Genomic DNA, 25,647 nt, shown 5'->3' with positions numbered 1-25,647 from the left:
AGATGAGCTGAGTAGAACTTCCTGGAGTGAAATTATGTGCAAGCATAATGTAAACTAGCCTAAAGAATTTAAAAGGCTTGCTACAAACTATGTGAAATACTTTTCCTGTTACTTTTAAATTAGCATTAAGTTATGATGGTAGTTTTGTGCCAGGCAAAAAAAAGCCACACAAATATGTGGCTACTGCCACCTGAAGAGGAAAATGTAGACTGCACTGTGTCAAGTTTGAAATTGTAGGATATATTTGAAAGGAGAAAAAAGTTACTGTATGTCTGTGTTGACTCAGCATGTTTATGGAGCTTGTCCTTGTGGGATAAAGATAGAGAAGCTTCAAATGAAGAAGAAGCAAAGGTAGTGGCACTGTGGCAGGACATAAATAGAAAGCATAGTGTGGGGCTGCACGAGTGGGAAGCTGAGCAGTTATCTTCTACCTGCTAAAATCCAAGCACATGAGGTACTAAAATAAAAAACTTTTGTATATGACCTATCCATCATTTCTGGATTTTTGTTTTTCCCCACCCTCTTCTAGATTTTGTGGTTGATGCAACACGCAAGGGCAACAAAATTAGATTTGCAAACCATTCAGTAAACCCTAACTGCTATGCAAAAGGTAAGTTTTAAATTTCCTTGCTTTTATTTATGAAATTTTGTGGGATACTTAATTAGAATATACAGTTTATCAGTATTTGTGTTCACGTAAGTTTTAAAATTTCTTTTGAACAGTTATGATGGTTAATGGTGATCACAGAATAGGAATATTTGCTAAAAGAGCCATTCAGACTGGTGAAGAACTGTTCTTTGACTACAGGTTGGTAGATGGATTTTTGTAATTTCTTCCTACCATAGACTGGATTAGCTTTTCAGTATTTATGTTCAGCTCATAATAATTATTCTGCCTGCCTTCTTACAACCTCAAGTGTCAAGCAGCTGAGCAGTCCCCTTGCATTTTTTTTTTTTTTTCAAACAGACACCATAGTAAGACTGACATATAAGTAAAGCAGCTTGTGAAAAGCCTCAAAGACTTGCAACAGCAGAGTGTATAGAGAAAAAAGTTTAGTGAGAAATGGGGACAGACCTACACAACTCTGCCAGGCAAGCCTGCTTATTAAACTTTACCTGGTAGGGTTGCCTAGGTACCAGTATGTATTGTCTCTCCCATCATTCAGAAACAGGCAAAAAGCATTCTTCTGTTATTACAGAGAAGTGCTTGCTGAGATTGTGTCCATACTCTAAATTATCTCACTTGAAGAAAACTAAGCTGTCTTGTGATGATAATAAGTCAATTTTAAGAAATGCATTTGCTTTCTACTAGGTAAAATGACCTTTAGCATTGTGAATTTAGGTGAGAAAGTGCAGAATGTTAGAATTTTGTTTCCTATTGGTGAGACTTCTCTAAAAGCAAATTTCTTGAGTGGTCAGTGTTGCTCTGCATCTGCAAATTCACACAAGGAAAAAAGGCCCCAAATGATGAAGCAAGGGAAACCATGAAAGTATTGCAGGCTGTGGGGCTGTGCTGTTATGTTATTGTTGTGTTTTGGTTTTTTTCTATTTCAGATATAGCCAAGCTGATGCCCTTAAATATGTGGGTATTGAAAGAGAAATGGAAATCCCTTAACACCAGCTACCTCTGCTCTAAAAAACAAAAAAACAGCTGCCTTATCTTCAGGAATTACTAGTACTGTGGGCAATTTTAGAAAAAAATGAAAATGATGCAATTTGGAATTCTGTAATTGCAAAGTACTGTAACAGTAATTTATAGTAACAAATAAAAAAAGAACCAAACAAAAAACAAACCAACAACAAAAAACCCCAACATAAATCCCCCAACTTTTTATTGCCTTCTCACCAGCTGCAAAGTGTTTTGTACCTATGAACTTTTGCAATAATGTGGTATGGTACATTTTTCAACCTTTTTGAATAAAGGATACTTGAACTTCTTCAGTTTTACTGGAAATGCGTTGAAATTTTTTATCAGGCAGTTAAGGAAGCAATGTGCATGCTTGTTTTCAACTCCATACTTGTCTGCTTCTGTTACTTCAGATCTCACATAAAATTAATGTGAAGATGTGAACAGGGTCAGAGACATCTGTCAGGTTGATTGAGGAACATCAGCATGTAGAACCTAAGTAAATGGTCTAGCAGTTTTCATGCACTCTTAGCACAAACATTGATGATGTCTAGAAAGGGATGGCTGCAGTTTAGAAACTCCTTAAGTTACTCCTACAGCTAACCTCTTGCTCACAATAGCAACTGCACTTAATTTTTTTTTTCCAAGTTTTTCCTCTACTTTCGCTAGGTCTCATCAGTCCTTATGACTTAATAACCGCTCTGTCCATTAGCAGACAAAGCATTTAATGGGAAGGTAAAAGGCTACCTCTCCCAAAGAAAAAAAAAAAAAACAAGAAACCAAAACACACCCACAAAACACCCCCCAACCAAACCAACACACAAAAATCCACACAAAAAAACAAACCAAGAAAGCCAATGCCAGAAGAGCTGAGATCTCTGGGGAAAAAAATGTGGTGAAAGGGTTGCATCTATCTGCCTGTTGACACCTCCTCAGTTGCCATTAAGCTATGAATCTCTTCAACTCTGTCCACTTAGTATGGAAGTAACACTGATGAGGACACATTTGTATCACTTGATAAGGGAATAAGCTGGAATGCTTAACTGCAGCTGCTCTGAAACAACAGACTGAATAATGAATGCAACAATAATGACACATACATTTATCTGCTGCATCTCTTGGTTAGCTGCAAGCAACCATTATTTTACTTACCTGTACAGTTACTATCTCTTATAATTAATTTTTTACAACTTTTTATCTAACATTGTTAATTGCAGCTAGTTTCTTGTAGTGGTTACTATATGTTTATGTGTGAGTTCTGCAGATTCACTGCTCGATTCAACACCATGCTCTAGTCAAAACAGCTGTTGGCAGGCACAAGGAGACATTAATTGCAAACCTGATTTCAAAAAAGTTGTGTCATGAGTGACTCTGTGCCTTCTCCATGAGTGGCTCCAACTCACTGGCTCTGTTGAACAAGAGCTAAAGCAGCACTGCTTGCTTCCTCACGTAAATGCAGCAGTTGGCTGCCAGATGCCATATGCTGAGCTGCATACCCCTCACCCTACTCAGGAGACAAAAGGTTCAAAAAGTCAAAAATTAGTTTCTTTCTGGTTGTGTAAAACATAGCTCTTTTTAAAGCTAGAGCAACATAAGCTGGGTTTTATGAAAGAGCTCTGGAAGAGGGTATAAAAAACAATCCTGCTATAACCAGCACCTAGCTTATAGCTCAGGTTTGAGAGGCAGCTCAGGGAGGGTTATGTGCAGAAGGTCAGAAATAGAATTCAGGCTGCTGGTTCATAACCATCACTTCTGTCCTGATACAAAACTCTAGTAGCACAGAACTTTCTGAAAAAAGGTTTACAAAAAACCAGCATCATCATAAAAAACAAGCAAACAAAAAAATAAACCAAAGAAAACATCACAAGCACCATTCTTCTTCAATTTTCAAATTGCTTTTGGAAATTTGTAAGATGCTTCTACTTCCACTGCCTTTAGTGCAATAAAAGTTATTTCAGAATAGGAATAGTAAACATGCAAAATCCCAAGTTGGGATGAGACTTTTCCTCCATTTTCCAAACTGGTATGGGTCACATCTAATCTCCATAACTGTTTTTTTTTAACCCAGACATTTTTGTAGGTCAGAGCTCAATTGTAACCATGAAAAATTAGTTTCCCCGCAGAGAAAAACCGTATCAACACAAAACCCCCTTTTCTTTATACCATTAAATCCACTAAACAAATCGAATTATAAGAAGGAAAACAGACTTGGCTGCAGAATTTAGGTTTTCTTCACTATCAAGAACAGAAACTATAAATTAGCAGAACTAACACATGCAAGTATGGTCCTGAGACAAGCATTTTGCTTATAACATGTAGAAAGCTGGTATTATTTCACATGTATATAAAAAACACAAAACATTGTAAGAAGAATGGAATAAAGCCTGGTCAATCAATATATGTGTAGTAACACTATAACATTTTAATTCCCATAATGGCTTGCATTTAATGGGAATTAATCTTTGGGAACACACTCAATTTTCTGTTCTAGTCAAAGAAATGGGCATCCTAAACCTTATTTATTCATGACAGCAAGTGCGATGCATTTTATAGCATATTGAACAGTATTATAACCAGCTACAACTTAAGATGACCAAGTAGTGCCACGTATATTCTGCGTAACTTGTGACATCACATTTTTCTTTTCAAAGCACTGACATTTCTTCTTAAGAAAGAAATAACATGCACATTTGATAGATGACAATTTCTTCAGAGAACAAGATGTGCTTAAATCACTAGAAATCAAGGAAGAGAGGAAAAGCAAAAAAAAAAATTTCTGTAGCTTTCATTACCATTATACTTTTTATTTACATTTAGAAAGATAAGTCATGAAACTTAAAACAATAAAACCAAATGCAACTTGTACAGAAATCTTTTAATTTCTTGTTCATTTGTTGTTTTTTATCACACATTAAAAAATGAAACACACTATACAAATGGTTTTTCATAGCAGATTACACATGGGTCCATTCAGACTCACTCTCAAAGTGCTGCCAACATTTATAAGTGCTGCCTGTGATGGCAGCTGTTTATCATATAGCCAATGTATTGATTTAAATGCAGTAGCATGCAACCCTTAAAGGAGAAGGGTTTTATTCCTTTCTGTTCTTAAATTAGGTTAAATGGCATTGGTGTCCATATTTACATACTTGAAATGTATCAATCCTGAGCAGTTCTGATGTAAATCTGAGACTGGCTGATGGGAGTCCTGGTCTCAGTTATTAAAAAGGGAGGTCCAAATGGCAGCAGGGTGGCTGCTATGAAGTTCTGTTGCTTTCATTCTTTCCATCACATACCTATTTTGTTGAGTGTCACACAGTCAAGTAATTGCTAATAAAAACATTAAGCCAAGTAACTGTAGGTGTCCTTCTCACCATCTACACGTTCCAAATACTCCTTCTCAATCAGAATGTCGATGCATTTCTGTGGGAGAAATGAATGTAAGTGGTGGGACACTGGCAGGAAAGCTCTTTGTGGCTGATACAAACTGAACTATTTTGGCCACTGGGCCATGCCAAGTAGATGCTAATCCACTAAACTGAGTTGTGCATATTTGATGTCATTCCATGGGAGAGATACTGATCATCAGTATGCTGAGCAACTTCATAGTATGACAACAAAGAGTTAATTGAAGATGCAGAGTGCTTACTATAATGTTACTAAAGATAGCAGTTGCAGTAAGTAACTGCCTGCTTTGTGACTTGACAGGGTGCATCTTTCAACATTGGTGTCACTTTAAACTGCCCTTCACTGCTTGTTTTTTGCTCTACCTACCCCTTAGCTGTAGACATAAAAACCATTGGTGAGACCACTAAACAAACTGATGGGGAAATTAATGAAATACAATGCCCCAACATTTTTATTATGGCAGAGATGAGCAAACTGTTCTATTGAGCTGGCCCACAGGCAAATGGTATTGCCACAACCTGGAAGAGCAGGAACAAGAGGTAAGCATGGAGCAGAGGTTGCTGTAAAGCTGTCACTGATGTGAAACGCAATTAAGCTACTATTGTACCACTGCTAACAATACAAAACATGCATCCTACCACATGAAAAATACACCATTTACTTTTAAAATATTTCCTACCTAATTACAACTCAAAAAACCCGTCCTTATCCCTTACATCCTCTTCGTTTCCCCTTTTAATTCAGAAGCGTGTATTTTTATCAATACATATCCTCACCACCTCCTGGAATACAGTGAGGTTCTTGCATACCTTAATTACTGGAACTCGTGGCTTGAACCTTGAAGACAGCTGTGTTAGTACTTCTCCAAGCAGTTGCTGGTGTTTTAAAACTTTCCTCATTTTCATGATTCTCACAATAGCAGCCTGCACAGAAAAGTCAGAAAGGCATGCTTAAAAGCAAATTAGTTTTGTTTCTGCATAAAGACATTATACTTCTTAGCTGATCTGTGCTAGCAGACATACATCATCACAGCAAACCTGAGTACCAGATGGGAAGAAGCATGCCTACAAGTATCAACTACACACAGAGACTTCAAGAACTCAGATTCTCCATAGTATACAGACATCGTAAGTCATTTTGATACATGACTTTCAAGAACTGTTCTTCTGGTCAGTCCTAACTATAGCACCAACTGATAGATAGAGCAAGGTGAAAACTGGTGGATGTCCATCTGAACATGAGCCAGCAGTGTGCCCAGGGGGGCAAGCAGGCCAACAGCATCCTGGTCTGTATCAAAAAGTGTCCAGCAGGAGTAGGGAAGTGATCGTGGCCCTGTACTAAGCCCACGTGAGGCCATAGCTTTGAGTGTTGTGTTCAGTTCTGGGCACCACAATATAAGAAAGATGTTGAGTGTGTCCAGAGAAGAGCTACGAGGCTGGTGAGGGATTTGGAGGACACATCATATGAGGAATGACTTAGGAGCTAGGGTTATTTAGTCTGAAGAAGACACGTCTCAGAGTGAGATCTTACTGCTCTCTATATAACTACCTGAAGGGAAGCTGTAGAGAGGCTGGTGTTGGTCTCTTCTCCCAAGTAACTAGTGATAGGATGAGAGGAAATGGGTTTACGTTGTGCCAGGGGAGGTTCAGGATATGGTTTAGTGGCTGTGGTAGCTGTATTACAGTTGGATTTGATGATCTTGAACATCTTTTCCAACCTTAATGATTCTATGCATACGTAAATAACAGAAAGCCTTCTTTATATATTTTAACTTTACTGTGACACTGTAAGTAGTATATTTGTATTTCCTTCACCTTTGTTTCTCAAGTGGATTCCAAATGAACTGATAAAAAAACATTGTTAAGTTTATACTAGCCAGGTATTACTAGTTTTCACCAAGAACAAAGGTCTGGTGAATGTGTGCATCCATGGAACCCAAGCACTCATCAACAGGATGTTCCTGTGCAGAACAATGTCCTATCATGCCTTTCTACATTTTCTATTGCATACTCCAATCACCTTTAACATTATTGTAAAAACATCTGTAGTTCTAACACAGTGCACTGCAACGGCATTGTGTCTTTTAATGAAAATTAAGAATACCCCACAGTAAGTTTCATTAAAGGATAACAAAGCTGTAATTCTAAGTTTATAGCATGGTAGCATTCTGCAATACAAGTCACCTGAATCAGTAGTTTCCTATCTTCCTCTATATTTTTGTGTGTAGTTTCTTGCTCCTGCTTCTGTTCAGTCTTCATTGGCACATTGATGTTTACCCTTAATTTTTTACTGTAAAGCAAAAGCCGTAAGTTAATAAAGCAATTAATAAAGCAATTAGCCTGTTTAAAAAAACAAACAGCAAAAAAAATCAAGACAGAACTGCAAAATAGAAACCATGCTACTACAGTTACTTTTCAGAAAGAGACTTTGTCTAAAATTGTCACGAGTGCCACCTTGAATTCAAGTTTGAAAAAACAAATTAAAAAACCCTCACAGCCAAAAAAACGGGATACCTTTCTGGTGGTTGTCTGTGTATTTTATGACTTACTGAATCTAGCCTACAGATCTCTTAAGTCTAGTCAGAGCTGTACAATTACTCTACATTTGAAACATTTCTATGCTGAATAATAAACTCCCAGTCAGGGTATAGGGAAAAAAAAAGGCAGGGGAAAAAGCATCACCTTTGTGATTTACAGATTGAATTCTGACAGTAATGTGGAAAAATCAATTTGTTCTATAAAACTGAATTCTGCCTTTCTTACCCACACTCCCAGCACCCATGGTCGTGCTGGGGTGAGCCCACTACCACATGCAATTTTCTCAAGACAAAGTGCAGTGTCACAAGTGGGGAACAAGAGACAGTACCACAGAGTGTGGAGTGTTGGCTGCATCAAGGAAAGCTGTGGTGTAGAGGAGATCTGTTATTTATTTAGAAGCCTTGTGTGCCATAAGTTGGGAACCATTGAGCCACACCGTGCAGCCATGCTGAGCTGTTTCCATCTCTGCATTAATGTAACTGACCATGAATTCTCAAACCTTTAATTAATGGTCAAGGAGGGAAGTAAGCAGATGGTGAGATACAAGGAAAGGTTTAAAAATGTTTCTTTCACTTCAAGATCTTCTCTTCAGAAAGTACTCAATTCCTCACTGAATTTACTCACTGAATTCCTCACCCCCATACTGTTAACAACTTAAACCAGACAAATATTGAAAGCAACTCTGGTTACAGTCAGCAATAAAAACTAACTGAAATCTTGTTTAAGTGGCCAAATCACTGTACACTCCAAAGTTCTGAATGAGCTTGCTGATCTTCTCATGTTGTCTCTAATGGATGAACACTTAAGACTTTGACCTTTGCTAGTCACTGTACACTGTTGTAACCTTATAAAATATAATGTATTTTGCTAAGTACATGCAAGACATGTACCTCAGTAAAAATCAGCACAATACCAGAAATAAATCAGCCAAGAATCAAGGAACAAAAAGGACATTTTAAAAATAAAACCAGGCCTTGACAAATTTCATGACAAAGTCAAAGTCAAATAGCTGAAATCTTACCCATTCTCCCTAATAGCCAACCCCTCCTTTAAAAGTGGTACATGTTGGATCTATATTTGAGTTGGAACTTGAACCCTGGAGCTTTCAACCCAGCTATATTAGGTTTTATTCAAATTCTGAAAGCAGAGCAGGAGAATGCTAACACTGGTGATGTATACTGCTCAAGTTTTTACTTACTTTTTATAACCAAGATACAGTTTTATTAAGGTATCTGGTTTTAATTCCACTTCATCAACATTAGCATTTTCATCTTCCAAAACCTATAAAAAATAAATTAAATAAACAAATAAATATTCATTAAATACTTTTGCTGAATGTTAATAGTTCAGAAAAAAACAAGAGTACTTACAAGCAATTTTGATTTCAACAGTATCTGTAGAACTTGTGCCAAGATATCCTACAAAATTACAGATAAAATTAGCATAGGCATCACCTATCTCTGACCAAAAACACTTCAACAAGAATACACAAATGTACAGTAAGAACTGGTGCAGAACAATCCAAAATGAGTGTGGAAAAAAAAAAACAGGCAGTAAAAATGTAGTTCACATAAATAAAATGTAATAAAATGTAAAGTAAATGTAGTAATTTATTTATTTGCAATTTATTGTGGACAAGTAACACAAAATTCTTGAGAAATATTAATTCCAAACAAAGCAACTGGAAAGTTTTGGTTTTAGAAGCTATTCTGCAAGCCAATTTGCAAGTGCTAGAAATAAGTTTTCTGCAAACCATGAAAATGTAGATACCATGGCAAGCTTAAGCCTCAGAAACAAGCCCCTTCTGTTTTCTGATTAACAGGTTTTTCTTTTCTTGCTTACATAGGAATTGGTTTTGGTTACTGTTGCTGGTCAGTCTCCCAGATGGCTATGCTATTGTTAGTGTTCTGTGCAGGATAGCAAAGCTGCTATTTTATCACAGTGGAAATATTCTGGGTTTCATGCAGTTAGTTTTCAGATGCATAAAGAGTTTTACTCTGGTCATGATTTATTTAATCCAACTAGATATTTATTTTACATACATATGCAAATAAGTGTACATAAAAAAGTCCATAAAACTTCTGGGTTTGCTGTAAACTATCATCACCAGTAACTTTCTAAATATGCTTTTCTCGAAGATCTTACTGGCTAGAAATTGCCTAACTTCCCAGAAGTGCTAGCAGCCTTGATTCAGACCTACTAGTAAAAGACACAGATGCCAAATAAACTGTGGGACATAAAGTCTACTTGGAGAAAAAAACAGAAAAAAAAACTTTTCCGCAAGAAAGAGACAATCAATAAAACTGCAGATTTTACTGTATTCATGTATATAACCCTTGAGATGTGAAGAACTGATGCACAGATCAGCCATTTAGGGAAAATGCTGTTTTTCCTAGAATGTTGTCTTTTAATATTAAAATGTACATTAATGAAATACTGAAAAATCAGGAGGAAGCTAGACATAAAACCACCAGATTCATCAGAAGACTAGGCAGTTATGACTATAGGAGAACAAACCAGAAAAGTAAGTTGACCAAGAATGGAGCACATTTGTCTCCTTCCTGACAAGACCAACCCTGGCTTCAAGCATGTCTAATCCCAGTTTCTTATGATAGCAGGAAGAGCCCTGAAGACCAAAAGACTTGTTCACTGGAGTGTGGTAAAATGTACAAAGTCTCTACCATTTTTATTTGGGTACTGTCTGTCAGCTGCTGCACAGTATAGGCATCTTCTGTGTTGTACTGCAGTAAAATCGCCATCTGGAATGTGGATGCCTATCAGATTGAAAAAAAGAGAATGAAGGGGGGGAGGAGGAAAATCAGAAAATGAGAATGAAAAATCATACTTACTGAATTGGAACAGCTCAAACTTCACCAGTCAAACCCATATACTAGAATATTTGGACAATAGAGACTAGCCCAGCTAGTGCTAACCATTTCACAGTACAAAAAAACCTGATGTTACTTATACAATCAGAACTCTACCCTCCAGCATTATCTAAACATAAACCCTAAGATTATGGCCATTTAACTAGCTGCAGACACTTAATCAAATCTTCTATTATGGTGTCAAAGCCATACCTTTCTACTTGCTAATATAATTCCAAATTATTTTCCTCCATCACTCTCTGACTCTTACACATTAATCTTCATTAAAACCTACACAGACTACTGAATTCATCCTCACAACCCTCCCAACTCCAGCAGAATAATCAAATCAAATTTATAAACAGGTCAGCTATCACTGGTGTATTCATGTCTATCACCAAAGGGTTAACATATGTTTATTTTCAGAGTCTGTGATTATATTTTTATTTCTTACTGTTGTGAACACTCCTGCTCTACTTTTTAAGAGAAGGCAGACAAGAAAGTAAAAGACACACCAGAACTTAGGCAAAGAGGTTGAAACTGTCTCACACAATGCAGTTCAAAACCTGTTTAAACCACAAGTAATGTATTTCCTCTTCAAGTCAGTTTTCTTTCCAACATAGAACTTAAGTATCAGTACAGTAAATAAACATATTATAAAGGTTCTATTAAACATATTAACATATTCTATTAAACCCCAACAACCACCTGGGTAAGGCTAACATTTATGTTCACTGCAGTAATACACAGATCTGTAGCCATTAGGTCTTGCATCTGTACTTTGCTTTAAAAAAAGCAGCATTATTCACAGGAATAAAGCTAATGAATGCATGTGAACATCACAAATAATAAAGTAGTATACATAGCTAAGTAGTAGCTCTGTGTGTACACACATGAATGTGCACACAAGTCCCCCAATTAAGGAGTCAAATTATTTTAAATACTTGTAATTCATCATTACATACATAAATGTTAAGTATTTTGGCATACAAATAAAATACCGTTCAAGTCATAAAATACCGTTTGTGCAAGCATACATGAATTCCTCTACTTCAACAGCTACACACTTCATCATTTTAAACATGCTTATCTGCACAATGGTCCTTTAAAGTGAGGCAAAGCAATTATCTCCAAATGAAGAGAGACGAAGAGAGACTAAGCAGCCCATCCGAAAAACATAAGAGCAGTGGAGCGGAGAAAGAGCATGCCTTTTAAGTGATCAGCTGCATCCAGTCTTATGAATGCAATCATCAAGTGTTTCCATAGGATGATGTTATTCTTACCTGTAATGTGTATCTATTTTTGAAACAGTTGGTAACCAATTCTCCTTTGGACAGCTGATACAACCACGTTAATTTTCTTCCACTATGTCGACTGGCATAAAATGCAGTAAATCTCTGATAGCTCCGTTCTAGCTGTATAAAAACAGCAACACTAAGTAAGAAAATTTACGTTCTTAGGGTAAATACCCTTCCTTGATCATGCTGTGGCACCAGTAAAGGAGAATCAAATCAGATCACCCTCAACTGCCATGCTGAGTATGAAAAACACAAATCCAAAGTATTTGAATACTTCAGTGGAAATTTTTCCTGTTACCAGTTGCTCCTTTGAAATCTCATTACCAATACAAACCTAAACAAAAAATTAAGTTTCTGCTTCCTGTTATGATACAATTAATCAAGGCTAGAAAGGTGATTTCTTTTAGCTACCTTCATCCTCCAGGTAACAGCAGTTACACTTCTTTCTCATATTAAGTATCCATGTCTTGTCTGTTCTGGATAAGCACTCAAAAACTGAATTTAAAAAATTACCAAATTAACTAAATAACTAATTAACTAAAAACTTAACCTGAAAACTGACAACTAGAAGACTAATTATTATATTATCTAAATACTTTAACTGGACAGAGTCCAAGCAAGGGCATAAATGTATACATAGAAAAATACACTATCAAAGATTTCTTTCGGTTACTTTTTAATTTTCTGACAAAAGATTCACTACCCTGGGTCTTTTCATGGGAGAAAACAGTTCTGTATTTCACACAGTTCCCTCCTACCACCTCACTGACTTATCTTTCTCCAAATACCCTACAGTTTTTCATATGATCATTCCACATTGAAATGAACCAAGTGCAAACGCCTCACCTCAGATGGCAGAGCAAACGTGCAAGACTGCTGGAACGGCCATGATCCTGAACTCAGCACTTGGATGCTGAAATCCACTGGAAGAGAGATGAAGAGTCTGAGTTGCATTATGCTGCTTGTTTGCAGTGTTGCTTCAAACACATAGTCCCAGTTCTAACACAAACAAGAAATGGTTCTGCCTTTTGCTCAAACTAACATGATGAAAAATCATTAAGCAATATTTTTTATTCTGATCATAAAGCAAAGCAATTCATCTAACATGCTGCTGTAGCTGGAGAGCTCTAGATTTACTGTGACAGTCAATTTTCTTTCATTTGTACAAGTTATTATCTTGTTTCTACCCCTAAAATAAATTTCTCTTAACTTGCACGTCTAGAAGTTTGTAAGCGTTTACTTTTATGTGTAACCAGAATTCCACAGTACACAACAGTTTTGGGGAAAGTCAGTATAAAAATAAGTAAAATTTAAGCATAACAATAGAAAACTCTAAATGTATTTGAAAAATAATTACCAATTCTTTCATTTTAATGTGCTTCAATGAAAAAAATGTAACTTTATTAAAAAGTGGCTAATGACCTAAACCACAACATCCTCTTTTTCTTAATACTTTTAAACAAGTATGAACTTAAGCCATGTTGTGCTCAAAATACGAGCTGCTTGAAGAAAAACATCTTTCCAATAAAAAAATAAAAACCATCCCAAAACAAAAAAACCAACAGAATCTTCCTTAATTTAATTACATACCTAAACATGAGCTGCAAAATCAGGAGGAAGCTACCCATAACAGAAAATACAAATTGCTATTACAAGATGAAGTACAGACCTAAAAGACTAATTTAAAATCCTACTTATCTTGGATAAAATAGTACTAATTCTAACTGCTGGGGGTATGATGTCTAAATCAAGTATTTTCCTCATAGTTAGAAGAGGAAGCTGAAGTACTCAACAGTAACTTAGGTAAACATATTACTTACAATCTAATGGTTCTGAATTGGTCAGGTGCTTTTTGAATTGCTCATTCAAGTCCTTGCTTACACCAATATCTTGGAACATCCGCTGCAGCTTGGAGGTATACTCAAAACCACAAGCTTGCTGTATTTTAGAAGCACAGATATGTCAGCAAGACACATTTTTGACATTGGAAAATGATAATAACAAAGTATCAGAGCTTATTTTTTTTTAAAGAAGATGTAGAAACTTCAGTATTTTCCTTATTCAAGATACTGATCCCAATTAGATGTGTAAACTGTAATAAAAATTTGAAGAAAATTTTGCTTAAAACTGAAGCAACACACACAATGAAACAGACTACTAGAAGTGTATCAGATCATATTTTGCCTGACCCTGAATGAACAACAGTTAAGGAAATTAAGCTACTTCTTGCAGTCATTCCCTTGGATAATTATATCCATGTCAATCATTTGGGTAAGAATAATTAAGCTTAACTCTACCTGAAATACTCTGGACAGACATGCACAACAACCTCCTAGGAGGCTGAAAAAAGCCCCCAAAACAAAAAAGACCTGGCTGGTGTATTTTTCTATTCTACATAAAAGAATGAAATGAAAGGACATGCATCAATGCTTTCCAAGGCACACCTGAACTATGGTAGAACATGGGACAGCCAAATACTCACTTTTAGTTTAGAGATCATGCTTGCCTCAGCATCATCACTAGCACTGTTCTGATGTACAAGCCTTTTTGCCAGCATTTTAGCATAAAATTTTTGAAATACATCTTTATCCTCAATGTACTTGAAGACAACCATCTGGAAAAAACAAGAGAATTTGTAAAAAAAAAAATAAATTCAAGCATTTGTCTCAAAAAAGCTGTAGCAGTAGCTACTTTACTTGCACTAAAATTTTAAGGACAGGGTTTTTTGTTTTTTGGAGGGTGGGAGTATTTTAAAGACAAACTGTATATTCTATATCTACAGACTATATGAATATAGCGTGCTTATATGTAATTATATATAAATATACTGTAGAATTTATATATTTGTGTATATAAAAATGAAGTAAAAGTATACACTCAATTTAGCCATTCCTAAATCTGCTATAAAGGGCTTTTTTAAAATTTTAATTAAAAAAAATAGATACAACGAACAAGCTACACAGAGATTAAGTTTATTAACAAAAAAGATGAAATATTAAGGTTCAATATTTCAAAGCTTACACAGAAAGGAACTGTATTTGTATATATCTTACCACTTGATTGAGTGTATCTTCCAATTCTGCTTCTTCTGGATTCTTTGAGCTGCAATTAAAGAAGTGTATTTTAATACACTTTTTAATACACTTACCTCTGCTGTCAGAGTGGTTCCAAAGAATGTTTATCAATATGGTGATAGGCGCTTTATATATATAAATAGAAATAGAAATAGAAATAGAAATAGAAATAGAAATAGAAATAGAAATAGAAATAGAAATAGAAATAGAAATAGAAATAGAAATAGAAATAGAAATAGAAATAGAAATAGAAATAGAAATAGAAATAGAAATAGAAATAGAAATAGAAATAAATCCAAAACTGATGAATTAATACAACACATGGATGTATATGGAAATTCCATAAACAAAGGAACACAGATCAAAGACTCTTTATAGAGAAAACAGTGTAATGAAATGAACAGTACTCCACATGTAAGCAATTCTGAAGTATGGGAATTTTAAGCAACAGGCTGATTCCTAGATAATGAATTGTTAGGGGCTTCCTGATAGCCTGTTACTTCTCAGGACTTAGGGGCTTAAACATGCATTTCTCTTTTCTGGCCTTTTCTGCTGCTAAATGCTACCTTCATTTCTTATCTTACTGCAGTAAAAAGAAAAAAGCTCAATAAGCTGGATCCTGACTGGGTGAGAGCTCAGGTGGCATCACATTGTTTTCCTCCACATCATGCTTGTCCATCAGACGTACCACTAAGTCTAACATGCAGAAGGCTCGTATTTATAAAGGAGAAAATAAAAGCTTTGCTGAAGGAAGGAGGGGATGGGGAAGGGAAAAGTGAAGTGTTTTATTTAAAACCAAACAGAAACAACAAACAAAAATAACAAAAATCCAACAAAAAAACCCCAAACAACACCAACCACCACAAAAAAAAAAAAACAAAACCTCAAAACAAACAACAAAAAACCCAAACCCAAACAAATGAATTTAGTTTCCTATAAGGAAAGAAAGTGTTTAGATCTTGTATTACTTCTCTCTTCATATAATCACTCATATTATCTTTAGAAATGGTTCTATAGGGATTTTTTTATTTTAAGTTTTGTATAATTATTTTTTCTGTAAACATTAATTTCTGTTTCTGAAGATGCAATACAGAACTTCATATGCTAAATCCTTTCAAATAAATGTCGACCTGGAATAATCATCTTTCTCTGATGACATACCTTTTCTTCAGTAAAGAGTCACAGTATCGTGCCAGTAGCTCTGGGGATTTACTGGATGATTGAGCCATTTTTGTCACTGCATTATTATTTATAAATCGACCACAAGCCTATAAATCACAAAAGACAGTGAAATTTTGGGACACAACACACTTGAAGGAGAAAAAAAAAAAAAAAAATTCACTGTTTGCCACTACCTATACTTACTTTGTCTAATGCAGCCACAAAGCCAGCATCATTGTTGAATGCAGACATGACTAAAGCATTGTATTTCTTATGGACATCCAACACTGTCTGTACATACATTTTTGGATCCTGCAGTAAAGAGAGATTGTTTTTACAACTTGTTGAATTTCTGCTTTCTACTTCCTCCAAAACAGAACCACTCACTGACCTAAGCAAATTTTTATAGCAAAAGTCTACAAAGTATTAGAAATATTTTAAAGGTACCCAGACTAGTTTACGTCCAACACTGACTTACATTAGCATAAGCTTTCATTTACAGCAACCACAGTGCAGAATGTACTAAAGTATATGAGTACAAAAGAGAACAAAACCCCTTACTCAGCTGTTTCAAACGTTTTCAAGGACATTTTTAAAGACAGAAGCTGAATTCAAGTAAGACCCGAGAGAGCTGGACAATCATAAAATGCCCGTTGCTATAGAAGAAACCCTTGAAAATAATCTCTGACGTAGTAATGTGTATTCCACATAGGTACAGCAGTACAGAGACCTCAATCATTCATGACAGTTTTTAAAAATTATCCACTCAATGCTTAGTGGCAACCAAATGCCAATAAGCATTAAGCACTTACAGACTGAGTCCTGTGTGCAACTACTGAGCTCTGCATTTCAGTAAAGGTGGAGTCAAAGTAGGAACAAGAAAAGGCAACTGAAATGCCACGTAGATAGGGCAGCTGTCTACAGAGTAAAAAGTCAGTCTTTTCTTTGCAGATAAGAAGTTTGAAAGGGCACATGACCAAGGCTGACAAAATCAGTAGAATGACAAGGAAAAAAAAAAAAAAAAAATCAAATGATCACCAAAAGCTACATTTTTATAACTACAAGACACTTGATGAAAGTGGTAAGAAACATGTTTAAGCCAGATAAAGAACATCTTTACATACAAGCTAATGGTCTTCCAGAACTTGCTGTCACAGGAAGTTGTTGGATGCACATAATATCAGTAGGTTCAAGAATGGATTAGAAGCACTCAAGGACAACAGGTCTATAAATAAAAATTAAAAGGACTAGGCATGGAGGTACTCCTGTAACACTCATGGTAAGAGTTCTGGATGGTGGCAACAAATGGCAAGAGATGGGCAGGGTCATATCAGGATCCTGAAAAACATTTCCTTTTTCCACTGGAGATGGGCATAGATCAGTTATCCATGTAATCTAATGTCAGGCTTGAGATAAAGAACTGAGATCATGGAGAACTCCCAGATATGAAATTCAAGAGGACTTGAAGGACATTCAGAAAGGCATCCACTGATTACCACAACACACACACATACAATATAACCAAATGTGGGAAAATGTGGGTCTGATAACCGAGGATGCAGAGAAGGCAGAGTTGCTAAGTGCCTTCTTTGCTTCAGTCTTTACTCCTACAACCAACCCTTGTGAACTCCAGACCCTGGGCATAAGAGAAATCCTGGAGGAGGAAAGACTCAGCACTGGTCAGTGAAGACAGGGCTAGAGATCAGTTATGAAAACTGAACACACACAAGTCCATGGGCCATGATGAGATGCACCCAAGAGTGCTGAGAGATCTGGCTGATGTTATTGCCATTCCAGTCTCCATCATTTTCGAAAGATCATGACTAACAGGAGAGATGCCTGAGGACTGGAGGAAAGACAATGTCACTCCAATCTTCAAAAAGGGCAAGAAGGAAGATCCAGGCAATTACAGACCAGTCAGCCTCATCTCCATCCCTGGAAAAATGATGGAGTGACTTGTTCTGGAGGTCATCTCTAAGCACATGGAAGAGAAGGTTATCAAGAGTAGTCAGCATGGATCTACCAAGGGGAAATAATGTTTGACTGATCTGATAGCCTTCTATGATGTTGTGACTGAATGGCTAGATGCAGGGAGACAAGTGGATGTAGTCTACCCTGACCTAAGCAAGGCTTTTGACACAGTCTTGTGTCAACATCCTCTTGAGCAAGCTCAGGAAATGTGGGTTAGAAACTGACAGTGAGATGGATTAGGAACTGGCTATACAGTAAGAGCCCAAAGAGCACAGTGGCACAGAGCCCAACTGGAGATCTATGACTAGTGGAGACCCCCAAGGATCTGTGCTGGGTCAAATCCTGTTCAACATCTTTATCAATGACTTTGATGATGGGACAGAGTGTCTTCTCCGCAAATTTGCTGATGACACAAAGCTGGGAGGACTGGCTGACAGTCCAGAAGGCTGTGCTGCTACATTCAGAGGGACCTAGACGGGCTAGAGAGTTGGGCAGGGAGAAATTTAATGTATTATAACAAGGGCAAGTGTAGAGTCTTGCATCTCGGTAGGAACAATCCCAAGAACCAGTACAGGCTGAGGACTGAGCTGCTGAAGAACAGTGAAGGGGAAAGGGACGTGGGGGTGCTGGTGGATGGAAGGATGACCATGAGCCAACAATGTGTCCTTGTAGCCAAGAAGGCCAATAGCATCCTGGGGGTGCATTAGAAGGGGGGTGGTTAGCAGGTTGAGAGAGGTTCTCCTCCTCTTCTACTCAGCCCTGGTGAGGCCACATCTTGAAGACTGTGTCCAGTTCTGGGCACCTCAGTTTATGAAGGACTGGGAACTGCTTGAAGGAGTTCAGCGCAGAGCAACCAAGATGATGGAGTGGAACATCTCCCTTACGAGGAAAGGCTGAGGGAGCCGGGTCTTCTCAGCTTGGAGAACAGGAGAATGAGGGGTGACCTCATTAATCTTTATAAATACATAAAGGGAGAGAACCAGGATGATGGTGCCAGGCTCTTTCCAATCATGCCCTATGACAGGACAAGAGGCAAAAGATACAAGCTTGAGCATAGGAGGTTCTATATAAACGAGGAGAATTTTTTTTACTGTGAGGGTGACAGAGCACTGGATCAGGCTGCCCAGGCTGGTTGTAGAGTCTCCTTCTCTGAAGACATTCAAAACCTGTCTGGACCTGTTCCTATGTGACCTCCTGTACGTGGTCTGGCAGGGGGGTTGGACTCAATGATCTTTTGAGATCCTTTCCAACCCCTAAGTTTCTGTGATTCTGTGACTACAAACCTAAAACATTTTAATCTGCAATGCAAAACCAAAGTTTTGGTTTTTTGCTCTCCATGCCATCATTATAGATTACTGCTTTAATGAATACTAGCTATTTCAAGAATATCTGAGGTCACTAACAGGTTAAAAAAAACTCTGTCAAAAATCAAAGTTAAACCTCATTTTAAATAAAAATTTACCAGAATCTCTATTCTACCTTAACTTTGCTTTGTGCAACATTTCTTTTTTTTTTTTTGCTAAGAAGTCTCAAATTATCTATAGACAAAAAGCTTAGCAAAGGGTTTAAATTATTTCATATTGCCGAGATTAAAACCTAATCAATATAAAATTAAGGCTGAAATTACAATTACAAAATCAAATAAAAAAAGACAATTGTGTGGTTAAACAACCACAGTGTTGCAGAAGATCTGACCTGCTCCTTATACTGTCACCTCTCCAATCATTTCAGTTCTCTTCCTTTTATTTCTCATGCTTTTCCATATAGAAAAGCCATTCACAAAAAAACCTATAACCAAGAAAAACTTCATCCAAACAGACCCATCCAAGTCAGTAGTCTTTTAAGATGATGAAATAAAACACAGTCCATTGAACTGTGCTTCTTTAAGCTGGGATTTCTGATCTATCTGTAAGTGTAGGATGTTGCACTTGCACAGTAAGCTTTCCATAAAGCTTCAGTTTCACCCCAGAGAGCACTAACTCAGAATGGAAAACTCAAAAAGAAAAACAAAGAAACTCAAGTTCAGAAACTAGTAACACAGTCATATGACCTGTTTTACTCAGACTATCAACATTTGATAACTGCCTAGTCCTCAAAAAACTGAATTAGTGATATGAAAAACATAAGCTAACTGGAAATTATATGAGGAAGCATTCACCCTTCTTTAATACAAAACTAGCAGGAACTACACACAGACTTATTTTGACATGATACTTGCATTTAGAGCAGCTTCTCCACATTTTTCAATTGCAGCTAGACCTTGATTATGAATGTGAGTTTCCAAAAGTTTTTTCAGCTCTCCAAGGCCATCCTGGATTCGAGATACAAGGTTATACATGCGTCCCAAGTCTGGAAAAAAAAAACAACCCAAAACATCTTCCATTTGTACAATCTATGACTCCAATTTGGAGCTAAACATCCATCATCAACAAAAATGTGTTTTTGTAACGTAAGTGCTCCTATAAAAAGCCAGAAAAAAACCACAGCAAAAATGATACAGCGTAGCAGAATTTTGAATTAAATTATGGTTAAAGAGAAAACAACCTCTTAAGTACTAAGATTTGTTTCATCTTCACAATACCACAAAAAACTCAACAAGAAAAAGCAACTTAAATTATAGAAGTATATTTACTACTGATTTCTAGTTTTCATAATTTAAAGAGGTGCAATGATTTTAAAAAATGGAGTAAAACCACTCTTACTTAGACAAAGTTTTGAAGCATTACCACGAATTTGGACTGTCATTACTGCTGGCCATGCCAAGGGTACAACATTCTACAGCTGACCACTGTCTTTAATAATCCTATTCTGAACAAGTCTCAGAGATCTAACACCACTTGTAGCCTTTTGTATATTTACACTTCTACTTGGGGCATCATCAGTGGTAAGAGCTGGAAATTTAAGGCAAAAATTTTATGTATTGATAAGACCTTAGCAGATACACTGAAACATAAACCCAATCTCCTCCAATAAAGTATAGTCATCTCTTTAAAAAAAATATGATTGCCAGTTGAAATAATTGTATCTCAAGGAAAGAAAAGATTCTGAAAAGTATTATAATGGAACAAAACCAACAAAGATAAAAATAAATATAACAATTTCACATATATTAAAGGTTCATACTAAAATCTCACCGATTTTCAGACAAGACTTTCCAAAATTAATTAGTAATTTTCAAAAGTCTTATACTAAAGAGGCTTTTTGGGTTTTTTATTCATTTTCAACAGGGCTGATACTTTGTACTTCATGAGTGCAGAACTCTTTTTTAACAAAAAGGAAAAAACCCACAAACTTTAATATGGCCATAAATCAGATACACAGACCCACTAGTAAGCTTCCTCACACCAAAGAGGCACTTAAGAGAAGCAGAAAAAAAAAAAAAAATAGCTACTGTAAACTAATTAGGAGATTTCACCTTGTTGAATCTATCTTAATACTGTCAGCTGCATCTAGCACTTCTAGAAGTGTAAGAACTTCTCTAAAGGGCTTATGAGCAATTTATCATCACCTGAGAATTATCAGATTAAACAAAACCGAGCAATCAAGCAACTGTATCACTGACTGAAATACAACACACAGAACTTTGTCTTTGTTACTGAAGTAACAACACCTCTTTTCGTTCATATATAATGCTTTCCATTCCTTACAACTTTGACAAGCTTAAACTTTTGGATTTGAAAACCAAGTTATTTTGTCTCAGAAAGCATTTGCAAACTGATGTTAAACTTCCATAATAATATAAGAATTTGGCTTTTTAATCTTCAAAATTTTAGAAAAAAGGTAGGAAAATAATATGATGTGTAGATATAATAAGCTGCTGCTAGGCCTACCCACAGGTTGGTCTTCAGGATGACTGTATTCAGAGAAAAATAGAAGAGACACTACAAAGCTTCAAGGAAGATACACATAGGAACTCCACCTAAATCATTACAGCCTGCTTTCAATAAGCATAATTATTTCTTAAACATAACATACGTTTGTACATACTCATACATGTGATACGAGTAACACATGACAAATGTGCCCCAGAACCTTTATAACTGGTTGAATAATTTAACTGAGATCAAGATTTTATTGTAAGATTAGGATAGTCTACAACAGGCTATTTTATATTATGAATTTCAGAGTGAACTGACTATAGTGATTAAAGACATGAATTATCAAAGAATCTTTTAAAATAAATGTTTCTAACCTTGAGACTTTACAAAACGTATAAAGGGAAAGGGAACTACTGAAATTTGCTTAACTGAAGCCTGATAAAAGGAAATATTTTGAAAAAGAAGAAGAAAAAAAAAAATCAAGCATTTAAAAATGCCTAATTAATCTTAGAGACAACACAAATGAAAGTAAACCTAAAAACATGTAACAAGATGATGCCACAGACACAAGGTCCACCCTTTCCTTTTTTACCTTGACAAACTTAAGGAATTGCATCGCTGTGATAAGTCACTGTATTAAAGGCTCACTTAACTCATGTGCTTTATAAAGGAAAAGAAGAAAGAAAAAGCCTGGGAAGGCTTTTTTTCAGAAAAAAAAAATTTCTATTGTCAGAAAACATTTATAAAGTAGTTTTATTAGTCAACACCCATCTGTATCAAAACCCCTTCCAATCACAAGGTAAATACATTTATTTAGAACCAGAAACAACATCTGACTCAAATACTAGGACAAGATTAAAAAAATCTTCTGTTTACATTTGAAACAGGTAACTTCTGACCTCCTAATCACAATGAATTGACATTTTCTATTTTGAAGTATCTGTTATCAACACAATGATTATACTAACTATTCATAGTTGCTCTTTTAATGTTGATATATGTATAAAGTAAAAACTGCATTTCACAACTTTCAAATGAACAGTATCATCAATAGTAACTTCATCATAATACCTCTCTTAAATTCCTTCACTTTTTAAAAAACAATATTTCAGCAATAGGCTCTTGCCTTGCCTTCCTACATAGATTTAGATTAATTCCCAAACTAGAAAAACAAGAAACACTGTTCACTCTTATCATCTGCATGATGCATACAAATTATTTGGCCAAACTGTCATTTTGTGCTAAGCATTAACTCCTGAAGAAACTCATAAAATCAAGTACAATTGGCAATTCCTTAAACATATATAAACTCTTTGATAATCTTTAGTAATTTTAGAGGAACTACTAAAGTCTCTATTCTGTATGCTCTCTGTGAAGGTATTAACAGGATCCATTATCAAAGAATTATAGAATGCTTTTGGTTGGAAGGGACATGAAAGATAACCTAGTTCTAAACCCCCTGCACAGACAACTCCCACTATCATCTAACCTGCTCCTGAACATTTCTAGGGAGGGGCCATCCACAACTTCCCTGAGCAACCTGTTCCATTTTCTCACCACTCTCACACTGAAGAATTTCTTCCTACTGTCTAACCTAAATCTACCCTCTTCCAGTTTAAACCCATCGCCCCTGTCCTATCACTTCACGTCCTTGTAAAAAGTCCCTCTCCAGCTTTCCTGTAGACCTCCTTCAGGTACTGAAAGGTCACTATAAAGTGTCTCCAGAGCCTTTTCTTCTCCAGGCTAAAAAACCCCAACTCTCTCAACCTGTCTCCACAGGAGAGGTGCTCCAACCCTCTAATCATCTTTGTGGCCCTCCTCTGGACTTGCCCCAGTGTTCCATATCCTTTGTGTTTTGGGATCTCTAGAACTGGACATGGCACGGGAGGAAAGCAGAGAGGGAGAGTCAGCACCTTTGGCCTGCTGGCCACACTTCTTTTGATGCAGCCCAGGATACGGTTGGTTTTCTGGGCTGCAAGCACCTTGCTGGCTCATGGGGAGCTTCTTTTAACCCACACCACCAGCAAATCCTTCTCCTTAGCGCTGTTCTCAATCCATTCTCCGCCCAACCTGTATTTGTGCTTGGGACTGCCCCAAGCCAAGTGCAGGACCATGCACTTGGCCTGTTGAACTTCACACAGTTTGCACAGGCCCACGTCTCAAGCATGTCAAAGTCCCTCTGGATGGCACCCCATCCCTTCCCTCCAGTGTGTTGACCACATCACACAGCTTAATGTCATTAGCAAAGTTGCAGAGGGTGCACTCTATTCCACCATCCTTGTCTCTGACAAAAATGTTAAACAGCACTGGTCCCAATATCAACCCTGAGGAATGGCACTTATCACTTGTCTCCATTCGCACATTTAGCTATTGACTCTGAGTATAACCATCCAGCCTTATCCACCAAGTGGTCCATCCAGCACATAGCTTTCCAATTAAGAGACCAGGACACTGTGCAAGACAGTGGCTAACACTTTACACAAGTCCAAGTAGATCACACCAGCTGCTGTTCCCTTGTTCACCAATCCTGTGACTCCATCACAAAAGGCCACCAAATTTGTCAGGCATGATTTGCCCCTGATGAAGCCATGCTGTTTACCAAAGACCACCTTCACATTTTCCATGTGCCTTAGCAGAGCCTTCAGAAGGACCTACTCCATAATTTTGCCAAGCAGAGGTGAGACTGAGTGGTCCATAGTTCCCCGAGTCTTCCTTTTTTCCCTTTCTGCAAATGGGGATTATGTTTCCCCTTTTCCACTCAGTGGGAACTTCACCACACCGCCAAGACTTCTCAAATATAATAAAAAATGGCATTGCAATTTCATCTGCCAATGCCCTAAGGAGCTGTGGATGGATCTTGTCAGGTCCCACAGATTTGTGAACTTTCAGGTTCTTTAGATGGTCTCAAAACTGCTCATCTTCTACAATGGGTGGATCCTACTTCTCCTAGTCCCTACCTTTGCCTTCTGTAACTTGGATGCTCTGGCCAGAGCCCTTGATGGGTTCAGAGCCAAAAAAAGTCATTAAGTGCCTCAGCCTTCTCCATATCCCTCATGATCAGGTCTCCTGCTTCCTTTTGGAGAGGGTTCACTTTTTCCTTAGTCTTCCTTTCATCACTGATGCATCTGTAGAAGCTTTTCTTATTACCTTTGATGTTCTGTAGAGATTTAATTCTATCTGGGCTTTAGCTTTCTTAACTTGATCCCTGGATGCTAGGACAACTTCTCTGTATCCCTCCCAGGCTGCCTGTTCTTGCTTCCACCCTCTGAAGACTTACTTTTTACATCTAAGAGTATTCAGGAGCTCCTTGTTCACCTATGTAAGCCTCCTGGCATTCTTGTCCACCTTCCTCTCAGCTAGGATACACTGGCGATTCTTCAATACTGACGAGCTTTCTTCATGGATTGCTGGTGCCTTGCTGTAGTGTCCCTCCACTTAAAACTCAATTTCACAGCTGAAATTACCTTATCAAGTAATAATTTCCCCCTTTTCTTCATGCTCTATATACAGTTTTATGTATTTTATGTCCTGTATTTTAGAAGCTCCTTATTTCCTATATATACTTGTAGACAATTTGGATTTTAAAATTCTCACTGCTGGCTCAGATCCATGGACTGAAGTGTTAGCTGGTAAGACTACTGGTTTGTTATTTGTCTCACAACTTTTTCTTTCAAGCTGGAAGAATGGCTTGAGTGCTCTTGAATCTCCTCCAGACATACTAAGAGAAACCAAAATGAGTAGTACTGTTTTGCCTTAATACCTGCAATCAGAATAGGCTTCTTGAAGGCAACATCCTCAGCCACCCCAATTTAGTTAAAAGTTGCGTGTCAATCAGGTTAATGTCTGTCTTCTCTCTAATTCTTGAACAAATCACATTTAGCTATCA

General features: G+C 36.9%; 2 protein-coding genes across 6 annotated transcripts in view; one reads left to right on the top strand and one right to left on the bottom strand.

Moving 5' to 3' along the window:
• EZH2 (enhancer of zeste 2 polycomb repressive complex 2 subunit) overlaps window positions 1-1,937 on the top strand; it is a 46,964-nt gene extending 45,027 nt beyond the window's left edge. For all 4 annotated transcript variants that reach the window (XM_071736215.1, XM_071736214.1, XM_071736213.1 and 1 more), the window contains exons 18-20: window positions 530-610; window positions 724-808; window positions 1,555-1,937. In XM_071736215.1, the coding sequence (XP_071592316.1) occupies window positions 530-610; window positions 724-808; window positions 1,555-1,615 (227 nt within the window). In that variant the 3' untranslated portion in view covers window positions 1,616-1,937. The remainder of the gene's footprint in view (window positions 1-529; window positions 611-723; window positions 809-1,554) is intronic.
• Window positions 1,938-4,410: 2,473 nt separating this feature from the next.
• The window catches only part of CUL1 (cullin 1), a 51,176-nt gene continuing 29,939 nt past the window's right edge, over window positions 4,411-25,647 (bottom strand). The window contains exons 9-22 of one of the 2 annotated variants that reach the window (XM_071736209.1): window positions 20,162-20,292; window positions 16,177-16,284; window positions 15,973-16,079; window positions 14,791-14,839; window positions 14,220-14,351; window positions 13,558-13,675; window positions 12,584-12,660; window positions 11,723-11,854; window positions 10,254-10,346; window positions 8,943-8,990; window positions 8,771-8,853; window positions 7,219-7,324; window positions 5,845-5,958; window positions 4,411-5,050 (exon numbers count right to left, since the gene is read on the bottom strand). In XM_071736209.1, the coding sequence (XP_071592310.1) occupies window positions 4,970-5,050; window positions 5,845-5,958; window positions 7,219-7,324; window positions 8,771-8,853; window positions 8,943-8,990; window positions 10,254-10,346; window positions 11,723-11,854; window positions 12,584-12,660; window positions 13,558-13,675; window positions 14,220-14,351; window positions 14,791-14,839; window positions 15,973-16,079; window positions 16,177-16,284; window positions 20,162-20,292 (1,379 nt within the window). In that variant the 3' untranslated portion in view covers window positions 4,411-4,969. The remainder of the gene's footprint in view (window positions 5,051-5,844; window positions 5,959-7,218; window positions 7,325-8,770; window positions 8,854-8,942; window positions 8,991-10,253; window positions 10,347-11,722; window positions 11,855-12,583; window positions 12,661-13,557; window positions 13,676-14,219; window positions 14,352-14,790; window positions 14,840-15,972; window positions 16,080-16,176; window positions 16,285-20,161; window positions 20,293-25,647) is intronic. The other variant, XM_071736210.1, reaches the window with a different exon arrangement.

This window comes from Heliangelus exortis, chromosome 2 (assembly GCF_036169615.1).
Source record: "Heliangelus exortis chromosome 2, bHelExo1.hap1, whole genome shotgun sequence".
In the NCBI taxonomy this organism is placed as follows: Eukaryota; Metazoa; Chordata; class Aves; order Apodiformes; family Trochilidae; genus Heliangelus; species Heliangelus exortis.
This window is presented reverse-complemented; position numbering and strand designations above follow the sequence as displayed.